General features: G+C 41.4%; 1 protein-coding gene across 1 annotated transcript in view; it reads left to right on the top strand.

Moving 5' to 3' along the window:
* LOC115476825 (centromere-associated protein E) overlaps window positions 1-23,547 on the top strand; it is a 73,025-nt gene that overhangs the window by 28,220 nt on the left and 21,258 nt on the right. The window contains exons 6-10 of the mRNA XM_030213401.1: window positions 2,194-2,276; window positions 8,984-9,079; window positions 17,318-17,443; window positions 19,091-19,218; window positions 22,549-22,760. Of these exons, the coding sequence (XP_030069261.1) occupies window positions 2,194-2,276; window positions 8,984-9,079; window positions 17,318-17,443; window positions 19,091-19,218; window positions 22,549-22,760 (645 nt within the window). The remainder of the gene's footprint in view (window positions 1-2,193; window positions 2,277-8,983; window positions 9,080-17,317; window positions 17,444-19,090; window positions 19,219-22,548; window positions 22,761-23,547) is intronic.

Here is a 23,547-nt window from a genome sequence, read left to right as displayed (position 1 = left end):
CTGGGAGATGTTACCAATTACAGGCCAGTAGCCTCAATACCTTTACACATCAAAGTGCTAGAAAGTATAGTAGCCTCACAAATTACCACATACTTAGAAAAGTTTATCCTACTACACCAAAATCAAACAGGATTCAGGAGAATCCATAGCACAGAGACACTACTAGGAACACTGCTTAATGAATGTAGAAAGGTCAAGAGTCAGGGGCGACAAGTCCTGACTATGCAATTTGATCTTTCCAGTGCATTTGATGTAGTCTTAAACTGGATAAGAGGATTCCTCAGCCACAGATCTTATAATGTGAGGATGAAAGGGTTGCTTTCAGATTAGTGGACAATATCTACTGGTGAACCACTGGGACCTCCACTATCCCCGATATTATTCAATGATGGCCCCCCTAGGTTGAACTGTTTTACGTATGCAGATGACATAACACTATACTTTCCATTTTCAAAGGACAAAGATGATGTCAATAGTCTGATCTCCTGGGGCCTCACCTTAATTGCTAAATGCTTACATATGAAATTAAACTGTGAGGAGACCAAATTGTTGATTGTTTCTCACCCAGTAAAGATACCTCAATGATACAGCCAAGCTTTAAAGGAAACCCTATGAAACTTGAATCAGAATTGAGAATACTTGGAATCCTAGTAGATAAACACCTAAACATGGAAAAACACTGTCAAATAGTAGTAAAATAGGTGTTCTTAAGAAATTAAGACAAATTTGACACTGTTTCAGTGTAGATAATTTCAGACTACTGGTACAGTCCCTCATCCTATCACAAATTGACTACTGTAATGTATTATACGTAGGATGCAATATGATAGTGAGAAAGAGGCTACAATCAGTGCAAAGTGTGGCAGCTAAACTATTCTTCTCCAAATCCAAGTTCGACAGAGTCACTCCACAGTACATAGCATTACATTGGCTTCTTGTTGAGGCAAGAGAGATTTTCAAACTCTGTACAAAGACCTATCTAACAATGCACAGGAAAACACCTGAATATCTAAGTCAATGGGTATTGCTACCTAAATTTCAGAGTAGAAGACTAGCAGGTAATCTCTTGGAACTGTCATTCCCTTCCCCCAAAAACATCAGGTTCAGGTCTATACATGCTCAGATGTTACCCTACCTATCAGCAAAATATTTGAACGAACTACCAACTCGATAACCGTAAATCATTATGAAGTGTTCTGCAAACTTTTGAAAGCCTTCTTATTCAAGAGATTTGTGACATGGTTTTTTTCATGTGCTAAAAATTAGCACGTTAACTGTGTTGAAGCCCCTAGGAATGGGCATCTACATGGTTACCACACACTAATGCTTAGCTAATGCTAGCTGGTTAAGTTAATATTCAGAACTTAAGCGGCTATGGGTTAGTGCATATAGGGGCCCTCTTACTAAACTGTGGTAAAAGGAGCCCTGTGTTAGTAGCGGCAGCCATTTTTGCAACGCGCTGAGGCTTTTTTTTTACCGCAGCAGGTAAAAAGGCTAAAAAAAGAAATGGCCATGAGGTAAGATTGCACTTACCACATGTCAATGTGTGTGTGTGTGTGGGGGGGGGGGGGGGCAGCACTTACTGCCATCCATTGAGGTGGCAATAAGGGCTCTCGCACTAACCTGGCAGTAACCGGGCAGCATGTGGCACTGCCCGATTGCCACTAGGTAGCTGCAGCAGTAAAAAATAGGGACCTATTTTCCCTAGTGCTGGAAATGCTATGTGCTGGGAGTGGAGCTACTGCCAGTGTCTGTGTTGGGCCAGCGGTAGTTCCAGATTGCCACGCATTAAGCCCACGATAGGCTTACCGCTGCTTTGTAAAAGGGCCCCATAAATAGGACTGTGTTTTATGTGGTTCCATTTATACGGTTACCCTAGCCAGCTAAGTGCTGAATATCGGCACTTAACTGGCCAACTGGTGACTCTGTCCCCGGAACACTCCCAAAGTCACTGGTTTTCACTTAGACGCTAGCTGCTAATTTTCAGCAGTGATAACCGGATAAGTGCCAGTGAAAATTAGTGGATAGCTCTGAACAAGCAATTTAACTGGTCAATAGTCAGTTAAATTGTTTTGAATATCGACCAGCATATCTAGTTTTGCAAAATGCATAGACTCAGAAAGACAAGACTGTGGAAACTACTTTCTACAAGCTTTTCTTAGCATCTCGGTTCTAATGCTTCTACCATTTCAGTTTCATGCAGATGGCACAGCCAGGGATTTGTTTAATTCCAGCAACCAGGATCTGAAGGCACTGAATATTTGCATGCTAGAGCTGTAAGTATATTGTTCCTGCTACATGACAGCTATATAAGTGTGGTGTGCTATAATGGAGACCTGTCCTCCATATTCCAATCAATACAGCTGACATTGTTCATGAAAAACAATTAATAGATTATGGCAGGGGCGTATCTGCATGGGGCCACAGGGGCCTGGGCCCCCGCAGATTTTGCCCCGGACCCCCCTACTGCCGTCACCTACCCCCGAGGTCCGCTTCCTCCTGCCGGCGTTTTAAAATATTGCTTCAGCTGGCGGGGGACCCCAACCCCCCGCCAGCCCAGCCGCGGTCTTCTTTAACTTCTTCATCCTCGTCGTGCTGAAAGCTGCATGCATCCTTAGTTCCAGTTGGACGGAGTCTGACGTCGCAGCACGTTGTAACGTCAACGTACTGTGACATCAGACTCCGTCCAACTGGGACTAAGGATGCATGCAGCTTTCAGCACGACGAGGATGAAGAAGTTAAAGAAGACCGCGGCTGGGCTGGCGGGGGGTTGGGGTCCCCCGCCAGCTGAAGCAATATTTTAAAATGCCGGCAGGAGGAAGTGGACCTCGGGGGTAGGTGACGGCGGTAGGCAGGGGAGGGAGGGAGGGTTAACGACGGTAGGGGGAGGGTTGACGGCGGTAGGGGGGCGGCGGTGGCGGCACTCTAGCCCCTGCCCCCCTACTGCCGAACCTCAGATACACCCCTGGATTATGGCCCTTATTTTAAAAGCCCTGTTTGCAATTTGCATGAGCATATCACATAGATGTGGAAAACAAGATTTTAGAAGTTGGTATTTACACGTGTAAATCTGCATTATATGGGGAGTGGCTTGAGTGGGGCTTTGGCAGGACCAAAATCTATATTTGCATTCCCTGCTTCAGAAAGGGAGTACAAGGGGCAGGATGGCGACTTGAGAGGAAGCAGATTCTGAGCTCCCGAAACCCGACGTCGTTACCTGAGAAAGCGGCACTTTCCCCTTGATGATTTATGGGGAAAAGGAAGGGGAAAACAGGGATTCAGTCCTCCTCCTGCCCTGGAAGCCCAGCACTCCGGCAACAAACGTTAGAGAAGTACGGAGTTCAGACGAATAGAACACCAGCACCCGCAACGATGGGGTCCGTAGCTGGTCTATCGGACCGCAACCCGGAAGTATTTGCTCTCTATCGGAGGGGCAGCTAATGCAAACCGAAGTGTTTACTGCGTTAGAAACCGCAGGAGGCCCCATGGAAGCATCGACCCCAGAGAAGACAGCGGTTACAGATTTAGGTGTGGTGAGCCCCGCACTACTCCTGTCCTGGTGGCACCTTCGGTGGTAAGCGGTGAAAGAATAAAACCAGCTGTGATAACGCTTGAGCTGTTGTGGGACGCCATATAGGGGATGAACACCAGCCTAACTAAGGTAACAACTTCCATAAAAGAAGAAATTGTTAGTTTAAAACAAACCCAAGAGCAGCTTTGTGGGAAAATACAAGAAAATCAAGAAAAAACTGAAACGCTGGGAGGAGAGCTTAAGAAAATACAAGACCTGACAGGAACTTTGGTAAAAGACAGAGATACTCTAGCCAAAAAGCTGGAGTATCTGGATAATCAGGGGAGGAGAAATAATTTGAGATTCCTTAACTTTCCGAAGCCTCCTTTAATTCCTGCTAAAGATATGCTTAAAAAATACTTCGGAGAAATTTTAGGAATCCCAGTGGAGGGCTTTCCTCCCATCACTGGGGCTCGCTATATATCTGGAATTCGGTCTCAGCCCCTGGTTTCTCAATTTCATCCGGATCTGAACTTGACCGAGTTCCTCGAGAGTTCATTAGAGGTGGTTACTGAACGTACACCTTTCCTGGTGTCATTCGCTCTTGAGTTTGATAGAAATATCTTCAAACTGTTTTTCAGGCATATGAATGAACTTTTTTTTGGAGCCAAGATCCAGATTTTTCCTGACCTTAACAAAGAGACACAAAAGCGTAGACGAGAATTCCTGGTACTTAAACCACGAATCCTCGCAATACCTGGGACATTTGTTCTTAAATATCCATGCAGATGCTTTGTGTCTATTGATGGTGTTAACTATATGTTCCTTGACCCCAGAAAAATGCAAACATATATTGAATCAAAAGAATAGTAAGATTGATGTTCAGACGAGGCCCCACTTTAAATATGCTGTTATATTGGCTAGCGAGTAACTGGGGTTTTCTTCCTCTTACTAGAGTAAATTAAACTCAACAACTTTTTTTTTCTTATTTTGTTTTTCCTAGTTTCTTGCCTCATAATGTGGTGTTGATTGTGGTCAAAATAGAAATAATAATATCTTTTATGTTATAGTATGTTTAATAAATTCTCTGTATCTAATACATTTTTGAAATGGATGTAATATTGCAAAATCATAAATAATAAAAAAAAAAGAAAGAAAGGGAGTACATAAGGGGTATTTTTGATATGACGTTCAACTTTGGACGTTTCGAACAAAATGTCCAAAATCCGGATAAGAAAGAAGGTAATTTTTGAAAAAGAAAAACGTCTTTTTTTTTCCTCGAAAATATTGTTTTGAACAAGGTTTTCTGCTTTGGACTTTTTGGTTTTTGGCCCATTCTCTAAAAAAAAAACCCCGAATAAGTACAAAGCGTAGAGATTCATGCCATTGGGGTGTAGGAGGAGCCTACATTTTTAGTAGACTGGTCCCCCAGACATCCGAGGAGAGCAATGGGGCACCCAGGAAGGCACTTCTGTACTCTTCATAAAAATGCACCTGGGTACACATCTCATGTTTGCTCCCTTATCTTGTCCCATGAGCTCTCCAAAATCCATCCAAAACCCACTACCCCCACTGTACACCACCACAATAGCCGTTATGGGTGAAAGGGGCACCTATATGAGGGCAGAGGAGGGTTTTGGTGACTTTGGGAGGGGCCACAGTTTCCACCATAAGTATGACAGGTAGAGGGATATAGGGACCTGAGTCCCCCATTCCATAATGCACCGACTACTGCACCGACTACTACACTACTCCAGGGACCTGCATGAGCTCTAATAGACCTGACTTAAACATTTGAGGCTGTCATAGAAGCTGATAACTCATATTTTTATTTACATCTTTGGGAGGTAGGAGAGGGTCAGTGAGGGGTCACCCCTGAGTCCCTTCAGTAGTCATCTGGTCATTTAGGGCATCTTTTTGTGCCTTATTCATTCTAAAAACAGGTCCTGCTCAAAACATCTTAGTTTTAGTCCTGGATGTTTTTGTTTTGTTCCATTATGGCTGTAAAATGTCCAAGTGAGAGGCACGCCCTAATCCCGCCTTTGAAACACCCCTGACATGCCTCCTTGTGATTTGAATGCACTTCTGACGGACTTCATAGAAAAACATCCAAAAGTAGGATTCAAAAATACTGATTTGGATGTTTTTGTGAGAAAAATGTCCAAATGCTGCTTTATGCCACTTTTATCTTTCAAAAATGAACCTCCATGTGTATTGTCCCGATAGATCCATGTCGTTTTCAGCTGCTCCCTTGCACATTTGTTTTCCAGAAGTATTCATTTTGCTCAGCACTTTAATCGAAGGATTAAGGGACTTCTCCCTCTTAATTTGCCATTGTCAATTTCCCCTTCCAAATTGTATATAGATAAGACTTATAGGTTCTGTTCTGAATTAGCAGCAGGCCTAAGTGTATGTTTGTAAAATGGCAGGCATACATGTGTAAGTGACGACATGTAAGGTACAATTTATACTGTGAAATTCCAACTGACATGTGTAACTGTTGCATTCCTACATGTTGTTTTAGAAAAGGTTATATGTCAGCGGGTTCTTCTCTAAAATACTACCAGAATTATATACATCTTTAGCTGGACATATCAATTCTGATTTCAACATTCTGTCCAATTAGGTGTATGTGCAATTGAGAAAAAGACATCTCATATACACATGATTCGTAGTTGGCAAATGACACTTACAAACTCACATTCTACTCCATATCTATAATCAATTAAAAGTCCCAGTGCAGGACTCATTCTGAATCCTTCTCAGAATAAACCTAGTGGCCAACAAGGTTCATATCCTGTTTCCCATTGCAGCTCCTTGTGATCTCTCCCATTGTGGCTCCTTGTGATCTCTCCCACTGCAGCTCCTTGTGATCTCTCCCATTGCGGCTCCTTGTGATCTCTTCCACAGTAGTTCCCTGTAATGTCTCCCACTGTAGCTCTTTGAGATCTTGGGAAAGTCACTTAACCGTCCATTGCTTCAGGTGCAAACACAGATTGTGAGTCCTCTGGGGACAGGAAAATACCTACTTGTACTGAAAAACGAATGAGTTAAATCCAAATCCCTTCCACTTCCCAAAGTGAGCCGGTCCCTATTAAAAACTGATTATGAATATAGTCCTGACTTAGTAAAACAGTATATCATATATTTTATAGGTAAATTTGTTATCTGTTTAGTTTCTCTGCCTGTTTTTAAATGCTGCCAGGTTGGTGTTAACTCATGGTGACCCTCTGGATAGTTGTCTTGAACTGTGTTTGGTGTGCAGTCAAGCAGCTAATCATTAATAGAATGGCACCCATAGCGGTTGTTATTGTATCAGTCCATTGCATTGCTGATCTTGCTCTTTTGCATTGACCCTCAACCTTGACTTTCTCTAATGACATCTTCCTTCACATGATGTGTTCAAAGTATGAAAGTGAAAGTCTTATCATTTGAGCTTCCAAGGAAAGCTTAGATTTGATCTTCTCCAAAAACAATTGATTTGTTCTTCGTGCAGTCCATAGTATATGGAGTATTCGTCTTGAGTACCATAATTTGAAGACATCAATTTTCTTCCTGCCTTGCTTCTTCATTCTCCAACTTTCACATCCACATGACATTATTTAGTATACCATGGCTTGGACATGTCAAAAATGTTTTCCCTTTATTTTCATTAAAATATTATTTTTCATAATAAACAAAACATCCATTTTGGCCATGTTTTGCTTTTCCCCTTTTGCAGGGACTTTTAATTTTCTTCTAGTACAACTTTTTTGATAGAGGTCTAAAATACTGAGTAAGGTACAATGGGTAAACGTGAATCATTTGTTTACTAGGGGGCATGCAATGAAGCTACTAAGTAGTAAATTGAAAACATATCATAGGAAACATTTATTCACTCAACATGTAATTAAATGCTAGAATTTATTGCCAGAGAATGTGGTAAAAGCAGTTATCAGGTTTAAAAAAGGTTTGGACAAGTTCCTAAAAGAAAAGTCCATAAACCATTATTAAGATGGACTTGTGAAAGTCCACTTCATATTCCTGAGATAAGCAGCATAAAATCTGTTTTACTTGTTAGAATCTTGCCAGGTACTTGTGATCTGGGTTGGCCACTGTTGGAGACAGGATACTGGACTTGGTGGAGCATCTGTCCTGGAAATAATTTCTCTAAATGGGTTAGTTTTGCACATACCATGATAGGAATGAACCTCAATCCTAAGCCAGGGCATGTGGAGTATTATTTTAGTCTCTCAAATTTACTGCTAATGCTCACCGTAAAACTTGCATCATGCCAGAGAGCTTGTAAGACGTAACTTGTATAGGGAACTTATCCAAGTGCGTTTGGAACTTTTTTTTTTTAATATGGTAATGATTGTGTCTTCTCATAATTCTTCTGGTACTCTGTTATTAGTATTAAAGGTGGTAAATTGATTTCACAGGCAGTCTTTAAATTCCAAAGAAATATTTTCAAGATTCTTTGTTATCTTCATCACAGACTTGATCTTTTTCACATTTAGCTTGAGTTTCCATACTAGTAGCTGATGATCTGTACCACAGTCAGCTCCAGGTTTTGTCTTTGTTGATGTTACTGAGCATTTTCATCATAGACTTCTAAATGTTAATGGGTGAGCAATGTTCATGTATATTGTCACTGCTGAAGTTGCTTAAGAAGGTGTTTGAAATGAACAGAATTCTGCCAGACATTCTCCTGCATCATTCCTGTTTCCAAGCCCATATTTTCCAAACATTTAGCTTTTTTCTTTGTTCCTAACTTTTGTGTTCCAGTTGCCCATGATTATCAGTATATCTTGTTTGCTTATAATGAGTTAATTAACAGTATTGAAGTGTCATTTATTGTCATGTCCAGGAGGGCCCAGGAAAGTTGCATCAGCCACAAGTCCAAAATTAGAGAGGTAAAATTCATTGACAAGAGACCACCCTTAACATAGGAAGAACTCGACAAGGCCATGTTTTGCAAGAACAGGTTGCATCAGGGGTCATTAATCTGTTGGAAATTGTCTCAATTAAATAAAGTCTTTTGGTGCTTCCAAATGCAAGACACAAACAGTCACAGAATCAAAATTGTTTCACAGGGACAACAAGAATCTTTCCCTGAGTACAATTTTGATTATGTGATTATTTGCTGTGTTAGCTTTTAGAAGCACCACAAAGTTTTATTTAATTGAGATGCAGAAACGTAGCCAGGTCAGGTTCTTCCTGTATTAAGGGTGGTCAGTAAACTATACCTTTCTATTTTGGATTCTTGTGGTCTAGTGCTACTTTCCTATCTCCCTTGTTGGTCCTATAACACTTGCCTTCTTTTTTTCCTATTTATTCTCATGTCCTATAGTTGTAAAAATCTAAATGGTTTGATCCCAGTTACAAAGGTTCTTATTTGACAGTTTAGCATTGAGTATTGTGGAACTGTTCAGGTCACAGTTATTCTAAACACTGTATTTTCTTTCATCTATCTGCTCTTCTGTCTGTAAGGGTTGTGGAAGGCTTGAGTGAAATAGTCGTGTCCAATGCTGAAGCTGCATACAGTTTATATCTGCAAGGAGCAAAGAGCGTGGAGGAGAAGAACAGGTATGTGTAATAATCACAAGAAAAATAACATAGGATTGACGTGAAGTGAAACCATCCTGTAATACAAAAGCTGACCTATCTTATTCTCACTCCCTTACAAAAAAAAAAGTATGATGTCATAAACTTAGGTATACTTAGGTATAGGCGGGTCTGTCCTAAATTGGTTCTGAGGATTTTTAAAATCTAGATCCTATCAAGTCAAATCTCCTAATTCCATCTCTGCCCAATGGACTACAGACTATGGAGTCCTACGGGGATTTTCTCCCCCCCTCCCCCATCCCCGCCTTGCACCCATCTTATTCAATATTGTGATGTCCCCCTTAGGAAAGGTGCTCAATGCCCATAGTTATAATAATTTTATTTATCCAGATAACATAACCATCTACATCCCTTTCAAAGATTCTATTGAAGAAGTGCTATCTATCATCAGATCTGGTCTAGACCTGATGGAGAATTGGGCCTCCACCTTTAAACTAAAATTGAATAGAGAGAAAGCAAAATTTCTGTTATCTAACCCTCACTGAGTCATAAACAGTCACAACTTCACAGTTGATAATGTAACTTATCCATTGGAGTCCCAACCAAAGATACTTGTTATAATAACTGATTCCTACATATTATTCGACATCCAAGTCCAAGCAGTCATCACAAAAACCATTAAGCAATGTGGAAACTAAAAAAAATCAGGCATCTCTTCCCTAATGATATGTTTAGAACCTTAGTACAAACATTAATATTTTCACACTTTGATTATTGCAATGCCATTTATGCTGGCTATAAGGAATCTTCCTTGAAAAAACTGCGGACAGTTCAAAATATAACAGCCAGATTATACAAGTCTACAAGGCTACAAGATTTGAAAGTGCAGCCCCTTTGCTTATAAAATTACACTGGCTCCCAATCAAAGCCAGAATAACATTCAAACTATGTACATTTGTTTTTAAAACTCTATATGGCTTAACCTCTGATTATATGCAACCTTTAATTGATCTCCCCCTTCGCAACGCTCTCCCTGGTTCAAGAGATTATCCAACCATCCACTATCCTAGTTGTGATCTATAAGTCAATCTACATGTCAGGATTCTCTTACCTCTGTACCAAATGGTGGAATTCCCTCCTGAAATTCATTAGATGGGAACCTAATTAATTAATATTTCGGAAATACCTTAAAGCTTCTCTGTTTAAGCAATTTCTCACGGATGATCATAATTAGTTTAAACCCCTAATTGTACAATTATTTCTCAGTTCCATTCTAATTGTTATTATACATGGATGACTATATTGTTAACTTTTTGTGTCTAGCATTCATTTCCATATTGCTGGCCACCATTTCCAGTGCTCAAAAAAATTTATTTTTTCAGCACCGGAAGCTTAGCCGGCGGTAATCGGGCAGCCCCACGTGCTGCCCAGTTATTGCCAGGTTAGTGCAGGAGCCCTAACCGCCTCCTAACTTACCACGTGGCCATTTCCATTAAAAAAAAATCCTTTTACCTGCTGCAGTAAAAGGGGGCCTCGACGCAAACCCGCACACCAACGTCACCACAGGGGTCCATTTACTGCAGCTTGGTAAAAGGACCCCTTTATCACTTAAAACAAGAATGAAGAATCAAAAGCTTGCTTCAAATCTACTTTTGGAAAAGTATATGAACTGCCTCTTATTTTATGAACTTCCCAAAGAACTCCAACTGAAACTGTGCTACTCGTTTTCATTGACATGTGCATAGCTTATATGGATTTTCTACACACTACCAATGACTATTGCAGAAGCCAAAAGAAGCTACAGCATGCTAATGTCCTTCCAAAATTGCCGGCATTCTCCTATGGGACATAAATAGTTAAGAAGAAAGAAAGAGGTGCAAAAATAGCAGCAACAAATTGAAAGTCCAGCAAAGAAGCAGACAATAGATACAGCCAGTAGCCTTCAGAGTAAAATTTATTAAAAGCAACCTTTAATAGTAGTGCATAATAGTGTATCTGTATTATATGACCCCTTAAGCTATGGTAGTCACTCAGTTTTTAGGGTTTTTTTTATTTTTATATTTGTATCCATGTTTACAAATATTTGTTATGCAGGAGAGTGGAGGAGTGGCCTAGTGGTTAGGGTGGTGGACTTTGATCTTGGGGAACTGAGAAACTGAGTTCAATTCCCACTTCAGGCACAGACAGCTCCTTGTGACTCTGGGCAAGTCACTTAACCTTCCATTGCCCCTTGTAAGCCACATTGAGCCTGCCATGAGTGGGGTACAAATGTAATATATATACAAGTTTTATATATACTGTAACTCTCTCTTTTGTTAGCAGTACATATAGGTCACTTGGAGTCCAGTATAGGCAACCTTGATACTTTTGAGTTTCTTTTTTTGAGGTAATACCTTCCCTTTTTCATGTTTTCATTTATTTATTTATGCATGGGTTTATTTTTTATATGCATGTGTCCACTTCTTGATATGATGCTCTTATATGTAGCTGGTGACCTGGGTTGGCCATTGGTCTGACCCAGTATGGCTATTCTTATGTTCTTATTTCAACATAGATTATTCTATATATATTGTTATTCATTTGTGATTTTAAATGTGTTGTATGGTTTTAGGTGTAATAGCTTTCCTTACAACAGAAACTGATTTTGCCTCTGTCAAAGGCACCTGTTGCGAAAACATTTCAGGCAGTGATTGAATGTTTGAATAATAGGACAATGCAGAAACACTAATATGCACTACTATTAAAAGTTACTTTATTAATAAATTATATTTTGACTTACTGGCTCTATCTAGTGACATGAATGATTAGGCCATCTTGCTATTATATCTATTGAGTATGAACTTGCAAGAGAAATTGACTTTGAACAGCTACTACTACTACTACTTACTACTTAACATTTCTAGAGCGCTACTAGGGTTACGCAGCACTGTACAAATTAACAAAGAAGGACGGTCCCTTCTCAAAGGAGCTTACAATCTAAATAACGAAATGACTTTGAACAGCTAATTCATGGTTCTGCAATGAAATATAAGGAGGGCGACAAAAATTTCTTCAGGTATATTAGTGAAAGAAGAATGACTAAAAAGGGAATTGTGAGACTAAAAGATACAGTGAACCGCTATGTAGATAATGATGACGAAAAAGCCAATTTGCTAAATAGATACTTTTGTTCGGTTTTCACTGAAGAAAATCCTGGAGAAGGACCGCGAGGGACTGGCAAAAGTACACCTGAGAATGGAATGGATATAGCACCGTTCACGGAAGAGAGTGTGTATCAACAACTTGGAAAGCTAAAGGTGGACAAAGCCATGGGACCGGACGGGATCCACCCCAGAATATTGAGGGAGCTCAGAGATGTCCTGGCGGGTCCTCTTAAAGATTTGTTTAATAAATCCTTGGAGACGGGAGAGGTTCCGAGGGACTGGAGAACGGCGGAGGTGGTACCTCTTCACAAAAGTGGTGATAGGGAAGAAGCTGGAAACTACAGGCCGGTAAGCCTCACTTCGGTTATTGGAAAAGTAATGGAAGCCATGCTGAAGGAAAGGATAGTGAATTTCCTAGAAGCCAACAAGCTGCAAGATCCGAGACAACATGGTTTTACCAGAGGGAAATCGTGCCAAACGAATCTCATTGAATTCTTTGATTGGGTAACTGGAGAATTGAATCATCGACGTGCTATAGACGTAATCTACTTAGATTTTAGCAAAGCTTTTGACACGGTTCCTCACAGGAGGCTCTTAAATAAACTAGATGGGCTGAAGATAGGTCCTGAAGTGGTGAACTGGATTAGGAACTGGTTGACGGACAGACGACAGAGGGTGGTGGTAAATGGAGTTCACTCGGAGGAGGGAAAGGTGAGTAGCGGAGTGCCTCAGGGATCGGTTCTGGGGCCGATTCTGTTCAATATATTTGTGAGTGACATTGCCGAAGGGTTAGAAGGTAAAGTTTGCCTATTTGCGGATGATACTAAGATTTGCAACAGAGTGGATACCCGGGAGGGAGTGGAAAGCATGAAAAGGGATCTGAGGAAGCTAGGTTTGGCAATTAAAATTCAATGCGAAGAAATGCAAAGTGATGCATTTAGGGAGTAGAAACCCATGAGAGACGTATGTGTTAGGCGGTGAGAGTCTGATAGGTACTGAGGGGGAGAGGGATCTTGGGGTGATAGTATCCGAGGATCTGAAGGCGACAAAACAGTGTGACAAGGCGGTGGCTGTAGCGAGAAGGTTGCTAGGCTGTATAGAGAGAGGTGTGATCAGCAGAAAAAAGGAAGTGTTGATGCCCCTGTACAAGTCGTTGGTGAGGCCCCACCTGGAGTATTGTGTTCAGTTTTGGAGGCCGTACCTTGCGAAGGATGTTAAAAAAATGGAAGCGGTGCAAAGAAAAGGTACGAGAATGGTATGGGATTTGCGTTCCAAGACATATGAGCAGAGACTTGCTGACCTGAACATGTATACCCTGGAGGAAAGGAGGAACAGGGGTGATATGATACAGACGTTCAAATACTTGAAAGGTATTAATCCGCAAAAAAATGAATAAAGTTGACGGGGGCGTGTCAGAGGCGGGACTGGGGCGTGGTTATCAGCCGAGGAGAGATGGGCGTCTGTAGCTGATAATCGGGAAAAAAAGGCGTTTTTACCGCGATTTTGGGTCACTTTTTTTGGACCCTTTTTTTTCACGAACAAGTCCCAAAAAAGTGCCCCAACTGTCCAGATGACCACTGGAGGGAATCGGGGATGACATCCCCAGACTCCCCCAGTGGTCACTAACCCCCTCCCACCAAAAAAACCCCCACTTTAAAAACTTTTTCCCAGCCTCAAATGCCGTACCCACCTCCATGACAGCAGATTGTGTTCGATCCTCTCACAGCCTTTCCCTGGGTCAGACTCTTGGGTGCACTACAGGGTCACATCAGCATTGCATTGTGGTGGGTGTAGGGTATTGGGCTCTGTGATTTCATTAGCTTGTGTTACAGTCTCACGATGTTGGTAGTTGGTAGGCTCTTCTCCCATGGTGCTTTTCCCCCTGCCTACTGGGTCAGAGTGTGCCCTGTTGTGTTTCCTGTTGTAGTCCATGCGGTAGTGGCCATTTTTGTAAGCCAGTTTTAGTTCCCTTTCCTGTGTTAGCCACGTTAGACAACTTAGTTCTTACCTTGAATGTGGATGAAAGAGGGCATTGTACAGCATTCTGCCAGCTCTGACCTACTGCTAATCTCAGTACCAGGGAGACTCGTTGCCAGTGGGGCACAACCTATGCAGTTAACTGTGAGTAAACATGCTTATTCCAATAAAGGACGTTTTCGGAGAGATTAGTCTTCAGGTGTCAACTGGTGTGTCAATGTTATACAGCAGCAACAAGTCCTAGAGGCCTGCGTGTATGCAGGTCCCTGGAGCACTTTTAGTGGGTACCGCAGTGCACTTCAGCCAGGTGGACCCAGGCCCATCCCCCCCCACCTGCAACACTTGTGCTGGTAAATGGGAGGCCTCCAAAACCCACTGTACCCACATGTAGGTGCCCCCTTCACCCCTAAGAGCTATGGTAGTGGTGTACATTTGTGGGTAGTGGGTTTGGGGGAGGAGGTTGGGTGCTCAGCACCCGTGGTAAGGGAGCTATGCATGTGGGAGTGTTGTCTGAAGTCCACCGCACTGACCTCTAGGGTGCCCAGTTGGTGTCCTGGCATGTCAGGGGGGCGACTGTACTACGAATCATGGCCCCTCCCACGACTAAATGCCTCGGATTAGGACGTTTTTGAGCTGGGCGTTTTTAGTTTCCATTATCGCTAAAAAAAACAAACGCCCAGCTCAAAAACGTCCATTTTTTTTGAAAATACGGTTCGGCCCGCCCCTTCACGGACCTGTTCTCGGAGATAAACGCCCATGGAGATAGGCGTTTGCGTTCGATTATGCCCCTCCATGTGTTGTTAAACTCTAGAATTTGTTGCCAGAAAATATTGTAAAAAGCAGTTAGCTTAGCGGGGTTTTAAAAAGGTTTGGATAACTTCCTAAAAGAAAAGTCCATAAGCCATTATTAACATGGACTTGGGGAAAATCCACTGCTTATTTCTAGGATAAGCAGCATAAAATGTATTGTACTGTTTTGGGATCTTGCCAGGAACTTGTGACCTGGGTTGGCCACTCTTAGAAACAGGATACTGGGCTTGATGGACCTTCGGTCTGTCCCAGTATGGCAAACTCTTATGTTCTTATATAGATGGGGTTACAAAAACAGGGCTGCTCTCCTTCTCTCTTGATCTGTACTGTAACCTATGCCCAGTAGTGGCAGCCAGCATGGGGACCTTTAAATCAATGTTTCCTAAGTCAGTCCTGGAGAAACCTCCTTACCAGTCAGGTTTTCAGGATATCCACAATGAATATGCATGAAATTGATTTGTATACATTGCCTCTATCATATGCAAATCTCTTTCAAGCACATTTATTGTGGATATCCTGAAAACTTGACTAGCAAGGGGGTACTCCAGGATCGATTTGAGACACATTGCTCTAAGTCAGTTAATGTTCATAGGTCCTATCTAAAAACTTATCCAGAATACAGGGCAACTGGCACTCAGGGCCTTGTATTGACTGGTGGTATTGCTGCCACCACTGCTTTTGCTGCTTCTGTCCTACTCTGGATAAGCGGGGGAGAAAAAAGTAGATAAGGGAGGGAAGCAGGGCTGGTGTTAAGATATTCAGGGGCCCAGGACAGAATTTGGGAAGGGGCCCCAAAAACTCTCCTGCTGTTAGGCTTTCAAGGCAGAAACTAGGTTCGTGAGCCCTTGGACCACTGCCGGGGAGCGGCAGTGGCAAGCAAAACCACCCCACACCAGAGACAAGGCAGAACTCAGACAGAAACAGCTAGACTTCACCTGCACTTGACCACCTTTCCCCAGGAGTTGAGCCCCTGGGTGCAGGCGGCGGCAGGACTTACTGGACAGGGCAGGAACTGGATACCAACTAGGCTGAACAGGGACTAAGGGTTGGAGGGGAAAGGAATATACATGGGCAGCAAGGCAGGAAACTGGGCTAGGACTCACAGACAGACAATACTACACAAGGCAGGAAATGGACAAGCTAAAGGACAGGAACTGAAAGCTGCAGAGCAGCCACTAAGCAAGAACACAGACAGAAAAGAGTCAGGACTGAAAGCTGCCACACAGCCACTAAGAGAGAGACACAGACAAACAGAAACTAGACCAGGAATACAGACCAGAAACAAGACTAAGAAATAAGCAATAAACCTAAGCTAAACTACACACAGACTAACTAGAACCGGACAAGAAACCAGACTAGGCAGAAGTGCAACAAAGCACCAACAAACCAGGGACCTTAGATGATGCAAAGGCAAATACAGAAGTTTTCAGGTGGTAATAAAGCCCATCAGCTGCAGGAATCACAAGGCAGCTACGGGTGCTGTTCAGGCACAAACAAGAGAAGCAAGTCTAGCAGCCCAGAAGATCCGGACCGAACTAGGCTAAAATCTGGAACGGGTGACAGTCCATAGCAGCCACCGGTTCTGACCACCAGAGGGTGAGGTGAGCACAGACAAAGAAACAGTCACCATTGTGACACCTGCAGGTTATATCTTCAGCCTGAGGCAGGGAGGGGGGGGCCCTGTAACAAGGGCTCAAGGCACTTGCCCTGTTTTCCACCCTGTAATGCTGGTCCTGGAGAGGTAGGGAGTGGGGGGCTGCTGTTTTGTTTTAATCATTATCTGGGGTCATATACCTAGTGTACCTGAATGTAACTTACCTTGAGCTACTAGTGAAAAAGGTGTGAGCAAAATCCAAATATAAAATTAAAAAAAAATATGAATTTGTAACTGTTAAAATGGGGGTCATGTGGGATAAAGGTTTGGTAAGCACTGGCTTTCTATTAAGATGTTTTAACGAGTATTGGTTTACATTGTAAATAGCAAACCATGCCATAATGTGTACTGTTATTTGAATATGTTTACTGCTGTAATTTTACCTATGTTCAGATTGCTCTTGCTATGCACCATCTTGGGTGAATTTCTTCAAAAAGGCAGTAACTATAACGTAATAAATAAAATTTTAAAAAAAAGAACCTCCTAAACCCATGTTTGGTTTGTAAATTGATGCAATGGTGGTTACTACTGCTGAGAACAGCATTGATTCTGCTTTTTTTTACAGTAAGAGTTGCTCTGTAGCAATAATAAGTTGATTGTGAAATCATGGCAGCTGTTGTTTGCTGATCTGAAACTCATTGCTAAGTAGTGATTGTGGTTTTCTCTCTGGTGCAGCTCCCTGTTCACACTGACAGTGGAACAGAAAGGTAGGGTCCACCATTCAGCAAGCATTGTTCAACGCTCAGTGGTACAGGTCTTTGATCTAGTGGGAGAAATCCTGTCAACTCAGCCTGGAAATCAGTAGGTATCTCAGTAGGGGTAAAAATAAGCATCCAGTCACCTCAAACCTCACATATTATTAAACAAATTGTATATACTGCCTTGGGTGATATTCTTTTAAAAGAACAGGTAAGAAAATGTAATGAACGATAATAAAAATAATTTTAGAAGTAAATCCTGTCTCAGAATTCCCCTCAGTATATCCCCCCCAGCTCAGCTTGTACTTATGGGAAGACCCCTGCGCTACAGACAGCTAAGGGGGACAGTTCTTGAGAAAGCCCATGGAGGCAAAACAAGCATGTTGGACATAGTGCCCCCCAGTCCGGCAATATTTAAGATGAGCAATAAATAGTTTTCTTACTTCAAAATTGAATAAGGATTGCATAGAATTTGTTTAATTGGGTGAACCAATGAAGAGGTGTGTGCTGATTATCTTGCTAGTGTGATTTCACAGGCAAGTGGCACTGTTGAGGTCATCAAGAATTAGTAAATCCACTTTGAACATTGTTTTTGTTGAATACAATCTATACAAGACTGTAAATATAATTTTACATAGTGGGAGTCAAGAGATATATTTATGTTTGGAGTTTCTGGCATAAGTCAATCTAATATTGCTTGTCATTTGTGAGTGTTATAGAATAGTACAGATCCGTGCCCAACCTGCATGCTGGGATTTATTCCTGGTTTCAGTTGGTGTAACTCCTTGTGCCCAAAGTTGACTGTAGATCCAGGATCGCCCGTTGTAAAATACCTTTCAATGCCAATTTTTTTGGTGCCCGATATGAGTGGTCAATAAATGCTTGCTACGTTTTGTGCCTTTGAATACCATCAACTGCTTGTGCATCATCTGATATACTAGACAGTGGTATCAGTTGTGGTATTCAATCCGTGAGTCACAAGTGTACAATCAAGGTTCCAGCTAGAAATGGTAGTGATTTTTTTTCAACTTGGACTTCTGGCTATGCCCCTGGTTTCAACTGATCTAGTTTATTTAGCATTGGGGGGGGGGGGGGGGCACTAACAGCACCCCCTGAGAAGTATGCCAGTGGGCATGGATTCCAGCAGTATGCCTGGATGGAGAATGTCCCATCCCCAAATATATTAATAGCTATTATTTTCAAGTTGCATAATAGTGGCACAATTCTTCTTTCTGTACATCATGTCAAGACAAGAAGACAGTCACAGGAATCAGCTTAACATATTTTAGTGATGAAATGATGCCAGCAGTATACCACAGGAAGTGTGACCCACTCTCAAGAGAGGTCAGCTGTGATTATTTTTAAGTGGTAATATGGTGGGATAAGCACATCTATATGTGTGAAGCCTCAAGACAGTGATCCTCAACAATCAGGGAATTATGTTAGAAGTGAGTTTCTAGTACCCAACAGACTTGATTTCATTTGGTTTACCTGTTAATCCTCAGTACATATCATGATCTGGGATCTTCAATCTAAACTGAGCTGCCAGGGCTGAAAAAATACTGGAAGAAATATTAGATCACTGTTTTTCCAGATTATGAATCAAAAAAGTTTAAATACCCCATCTGGACATTTAGGGTCTTTTGTTGATGAAATTTAGAGAAAAAAAAACAGAATTTGAGGGATCAGAACGTTTCAAGGCTTCTCTTCTTCAGGGGTACATTTCATATCTGGTACTTTCTGTTCACAGTATTTCACCCCTGATGCGTGTACTGGAGATAGAAATCGTTGGTGAAGAAGGCTTCCTTCCTTTGGCTTTGCAGCAGGCACTGCGGGGAAACTCGTTTACAGTTTTGCTCTATTGTTTCAACACACAGGGTGTGTATCTGGTGATTACAACTCAGAATCTCATTCAAATTAGATGACATTTTTAGGTCTCTCAAATAAAAATGATCAGACTGCTTTTTTACTAAATATATTTTATCCATTTAAACTATGCTTACAGTGGTGGCAAAAATCACACATTTTGGTCTGGATTCAGTAAGTGGTGCTCAAAATGCGGCACTGAACAAAATCAGCACTAAGCACGATTCTGTAAAGAGCATGCGCCCGTTATAGAATCACCTCTACTTTCAATTCCTATGCCTAACTTTAGGCGCCAGACTTACACCTGCTGAAACCTTGTGTAAATGCTGGTGCCTAAGTTAGGTGTGCTGAGGCCAGATTCTATAATTCCATGTGCAACTTTTCAGAATGCCGTTTTTGAGTTATGCGATATAGAACAGCGATATAGAACAAAGCACAAAAAAGTGGGAGAGCGACCAAGGATACCAGAAACTGGAAGATGTTCTTTAATTAAAAGTTTATTGGAGGTTTGAAGACTCGACACAACGTCGTGTTTCAGCCATCAGGCCTGCATCAGGAGTCTATAAAAACATACATTTATATATAATAAAAAATGAAAATAAAGATAACCGTATACAACACACACAATTAAGTTGGAAAAGTGAATATATATAAAAAAGAATATAAAAGGTAATAAAACTATAACTGTAGAAAAAAATGTGTATGACAATTCTAAAAACAAAAATTATATAACACACATGCATATGTGGACTTGTAGCAATAATAAATAATAAAATATGTGTGGATATATACGGTTTACCTGAAGGCAAAACACATACATTTCTATATAGATAAAAACAATGAACACATACATTTTTCTATAAATAAAAACAATGAACAGTAATAAATGTATACAATGTACAAAAATAAATTTAAAAAATTAAAAATAAATTATAATTTTAAACAATTGTTTATGATAATTGTATGGAGTTAAATGATAAAAGGAAATTGGTTGAAATGTGTTTTGCTAATAAACAGAGCAAATGATTGAGATCCATAAGAAAGTGAATAAATAAAATGATTCTAGAATTTATATAATTTATATGAAAATCATGGATTTATGCACTAAAGTTTGAAGTTAAATATATAACGATTATATAAAATATGAGGACAAAGAATGTTTAAGTCACATGCATGTATTTCATCATTGTTCATAAGTTTAAATATGCATGTGACTTAAACATTCTTTGTCCTCATTTTATTATTGCTACAAGTCCACATATGCATGTGTTTTATATAATTTTTGTTTTTAGAATTGTCATACACATTTTTTCTACAGTTATAGTTTCTGGTATCCTTGGTCGCTCTCCCACTTTTTTGTGCTTTGTTGTCTTTACCGTGGGGCGTTTGAGTTCTCCACTTGCCAGCAGATTTCCTCTCAGCGATATAGAACAGCCAGATGCATGCACAAAATTTTAATGGGTGCCAATTAACATCAATAATTGGTTCTTAACACCCAATTATTGATGTTAATTGGTTTGTTAATCAATTAATTTGCATGCGCATCTTGGGTGCAGGTAATTCTGATTGCCGTATATAGAATCCGGGCCACCAGCCCCCTTACCTTGCTCCCATAGGCTCTCCACATAGTGACCACCTTCAAACTGGGTCCTGATAGACCACCAGTGACCCTGGAAACCTACCATAGAGAACCAGGCAGGCTAAAAATCAAGCCCCCGGTTTTAACTTGGGCCTAGTCACGTCCCTGGAATGCGACTGAGCATGCATGGGAAAACTCCTGTATTCCTCAGTGTGCTCTCCTCCCTCCTGAACACCCCACCAACCAAAGAAACATTTGTTCCACCTCCCAACTCCTTCCCCCACCAACCAGAGAAGAATTTGACCTCACTCTCCACCCCTCCCCTGCCAACCTGAAAAGCATCCAATCCCCATCTCCACCCTTCCCTTGCCAACTAGAAAAGCATTTGACTTCCCTGTCCACCCTGCCCCCTGCCATCCAGAGATGCCACCCCCCCATGTCCCAGTAGGAACTGTGGTAGTTTCACAGGGCTAGCTAGGGTTTGCGACAGTCATTTTCTAGCCCATGGCGGAGGGGGACAGATGCTTCTATGATTGGTGGGGGGGGGGGGGGGGTCAGGGGAGGGTCAGATTGTGTTGGGGGAGGGGTCGAGATCTGATATCCTTATATTCAGATGAGACCAGCATAAGTATCTTATGAGGATCCTGGCTGAATATTGGCTGGGAGCTACATAACAGCTGGTGACCAGCACTGCCCACTTGGCCCTGGATATTTAATGCTGGTGCCTGGACATGACCTGGAATTGAATATCTGGGCTTAATTCAGTCCACTGCTGTCAGCATTTAAAAAAATGCTGACTACCACTGTCTAAATACCAGTGTGTGGACAAATAAGCTCTGCTATGACTAAGTTTTTAGACATTCACAAGCCATTAGGACCAAAATCTGGAATTACTTAGACGGTTTCCTAAAGGACAAGTCCATAAACCACTACTAAATGGACTTGGGAAAAATCCACAATTCCAGGAATAACATGTATAGAATGTTTGTACGTTTGGGAAGCTTGCCAGGTGCCCTTGGCCTGGATTGGCCGCTGTCGTGGACAGGACGCTGGGCTCGATGGACCCTTGGTCTTTTCCCAGTGTGGCATTACTTATGTACTTATGTAGATGCTATGTGGCCTGAAAGGGGAGGGGGTAATGTATGGGGGAACTAATGTTCATATATGCATTGTGGTTTGTTATGGAAATGTTCTGTTTCTTCTTCTTTAATAAAAAGATTTATTAAGAAAAAAAGGTTCCAGAGGTGATCCAGAAAATTACAAAAGCAATAAGCCTGATGTCAGTCCCACGCAAAATGATAGAAAGTATTGTAAAGAATAAAATTAACAAACACACAGACAAACATGGTTCAATGAGACAGAATCAGCATGGATTCAGATGAGGGTAATCTTGTCTCACCAATCTACTACATTTCTTTGAAAGTATAGATAAAGGTGAGCCAATAGATGTAATGTATCTAGATTTTCAGAAAGCATTTGACGAGGAGGGGCATTTTCAATATGATGTCTAAGTCCGATTTTGGACGTTTTGCAAAAAACGTCCAAAATCTGAATAGGGAAGGTGGTCATTTTCGAGGGGGGATATGATAAGAGGTCTACAACATCCTGAGTGGAGTAGAACGGGTAAATGTGAGATTGATGGTTTAAAAGTACAAAGACTATGGGACATGCCATCAAGTTACATTGTAATACTAGTGCTACTAGTTCTGGCAGAGGAATTTAAGAAATTTACAGATTTTTGTTTTACATTGATGGATTTGTAGGCCTCTCAGAAGATGAGATCCTGTCTACACTTAAGCTACTTGATCGAGTGAGGGGAGTGACAAAGAGAGTCTCACCTAACTGCTGGGATCCTTCTGAACTGATCCAGAAGCTACGTGATGAAGCGAGAGACCTGAGATCCCAACTTCTCTCCTGCGGGACTGACCAGGAGAGCGCTCTCTTCAGGTTAGGACAGGTGCTGCAGCAGCTACAGGTAAACAGGGGACTGATCTGTATTCAGAATACTCATATTTTAATGGCTGTGACATAGTAACATAGAAATAACAGCAGAAAATACCGATTTGTCCATCCAGTCTGCCCAATTATTCCTATCCATACTTCTAAGGATACAATCTATCTACCATTCATAAAGCAAGACAGCTTGTAACATATCACTGCACATTCAAAATAGCTTGTTATCTTCCTTTTCAATACTCCAGTCTATTGGATAGATCAGCAGGCAAGATTTATTTACTGATAAAAATGTTATAAACCTTCTCCTTGGTAAGAAACCAATCAAGATGATATACAAAATAAAAACAGTGTGACCAGCAAGGCTCATCCAAATACAACAGGAGAACGGAAATGTAGATGGAAAAACTTTATTTTATATGATGCATGACACAGCACTGTGTTTCAGCAAAGTGCCTGCTTCAGGGGTCTTGATAACAGTTGTAATGCGTATCAATTTGTATATCTTAAAAAAACTCACTGTCTTGAAAAAGATGCGGAGTACAAAAGAAGGATGAGAACTCACAAGATGAGGTAAATGCTGTGAAACTAAATCTGAGGACTTTGGTATGTAGTGGATCACAGTCTTCCTTTTTTGCAGTTTCCTCTTTGGTACAAACTAAAAACCCCATATTAAACCATCAACAAGCAGATGCTCTGATTATGAACAGGTGGTGGCACCAAAAGCAGCCGCAGCACAGAGATGAAGTCCATGGTGCTGATCAGTGGCATAGCCAAGAGTGGGCCCGAGTGGCCCAGGCCCACCCACA

Source organism: Microcaecilia unicolor, chromosome 8 (assembly GCF_901765095.1).
Source record: "Microcaecilia unicolor chromosome 8, aMicUni1.1, whole genome shotgun sequence".
In the NCBI taxonomy this organism is placed as follows: Eukaryota; Metazoa; Chordata; class Amphibia; order Gymnophiona; family Siphonopidae; genus Microcaecilia; species Microcaecilia unicolor.
This window is presented reverse-complemented; position numbering and strand designations above follow the sequence as displayed.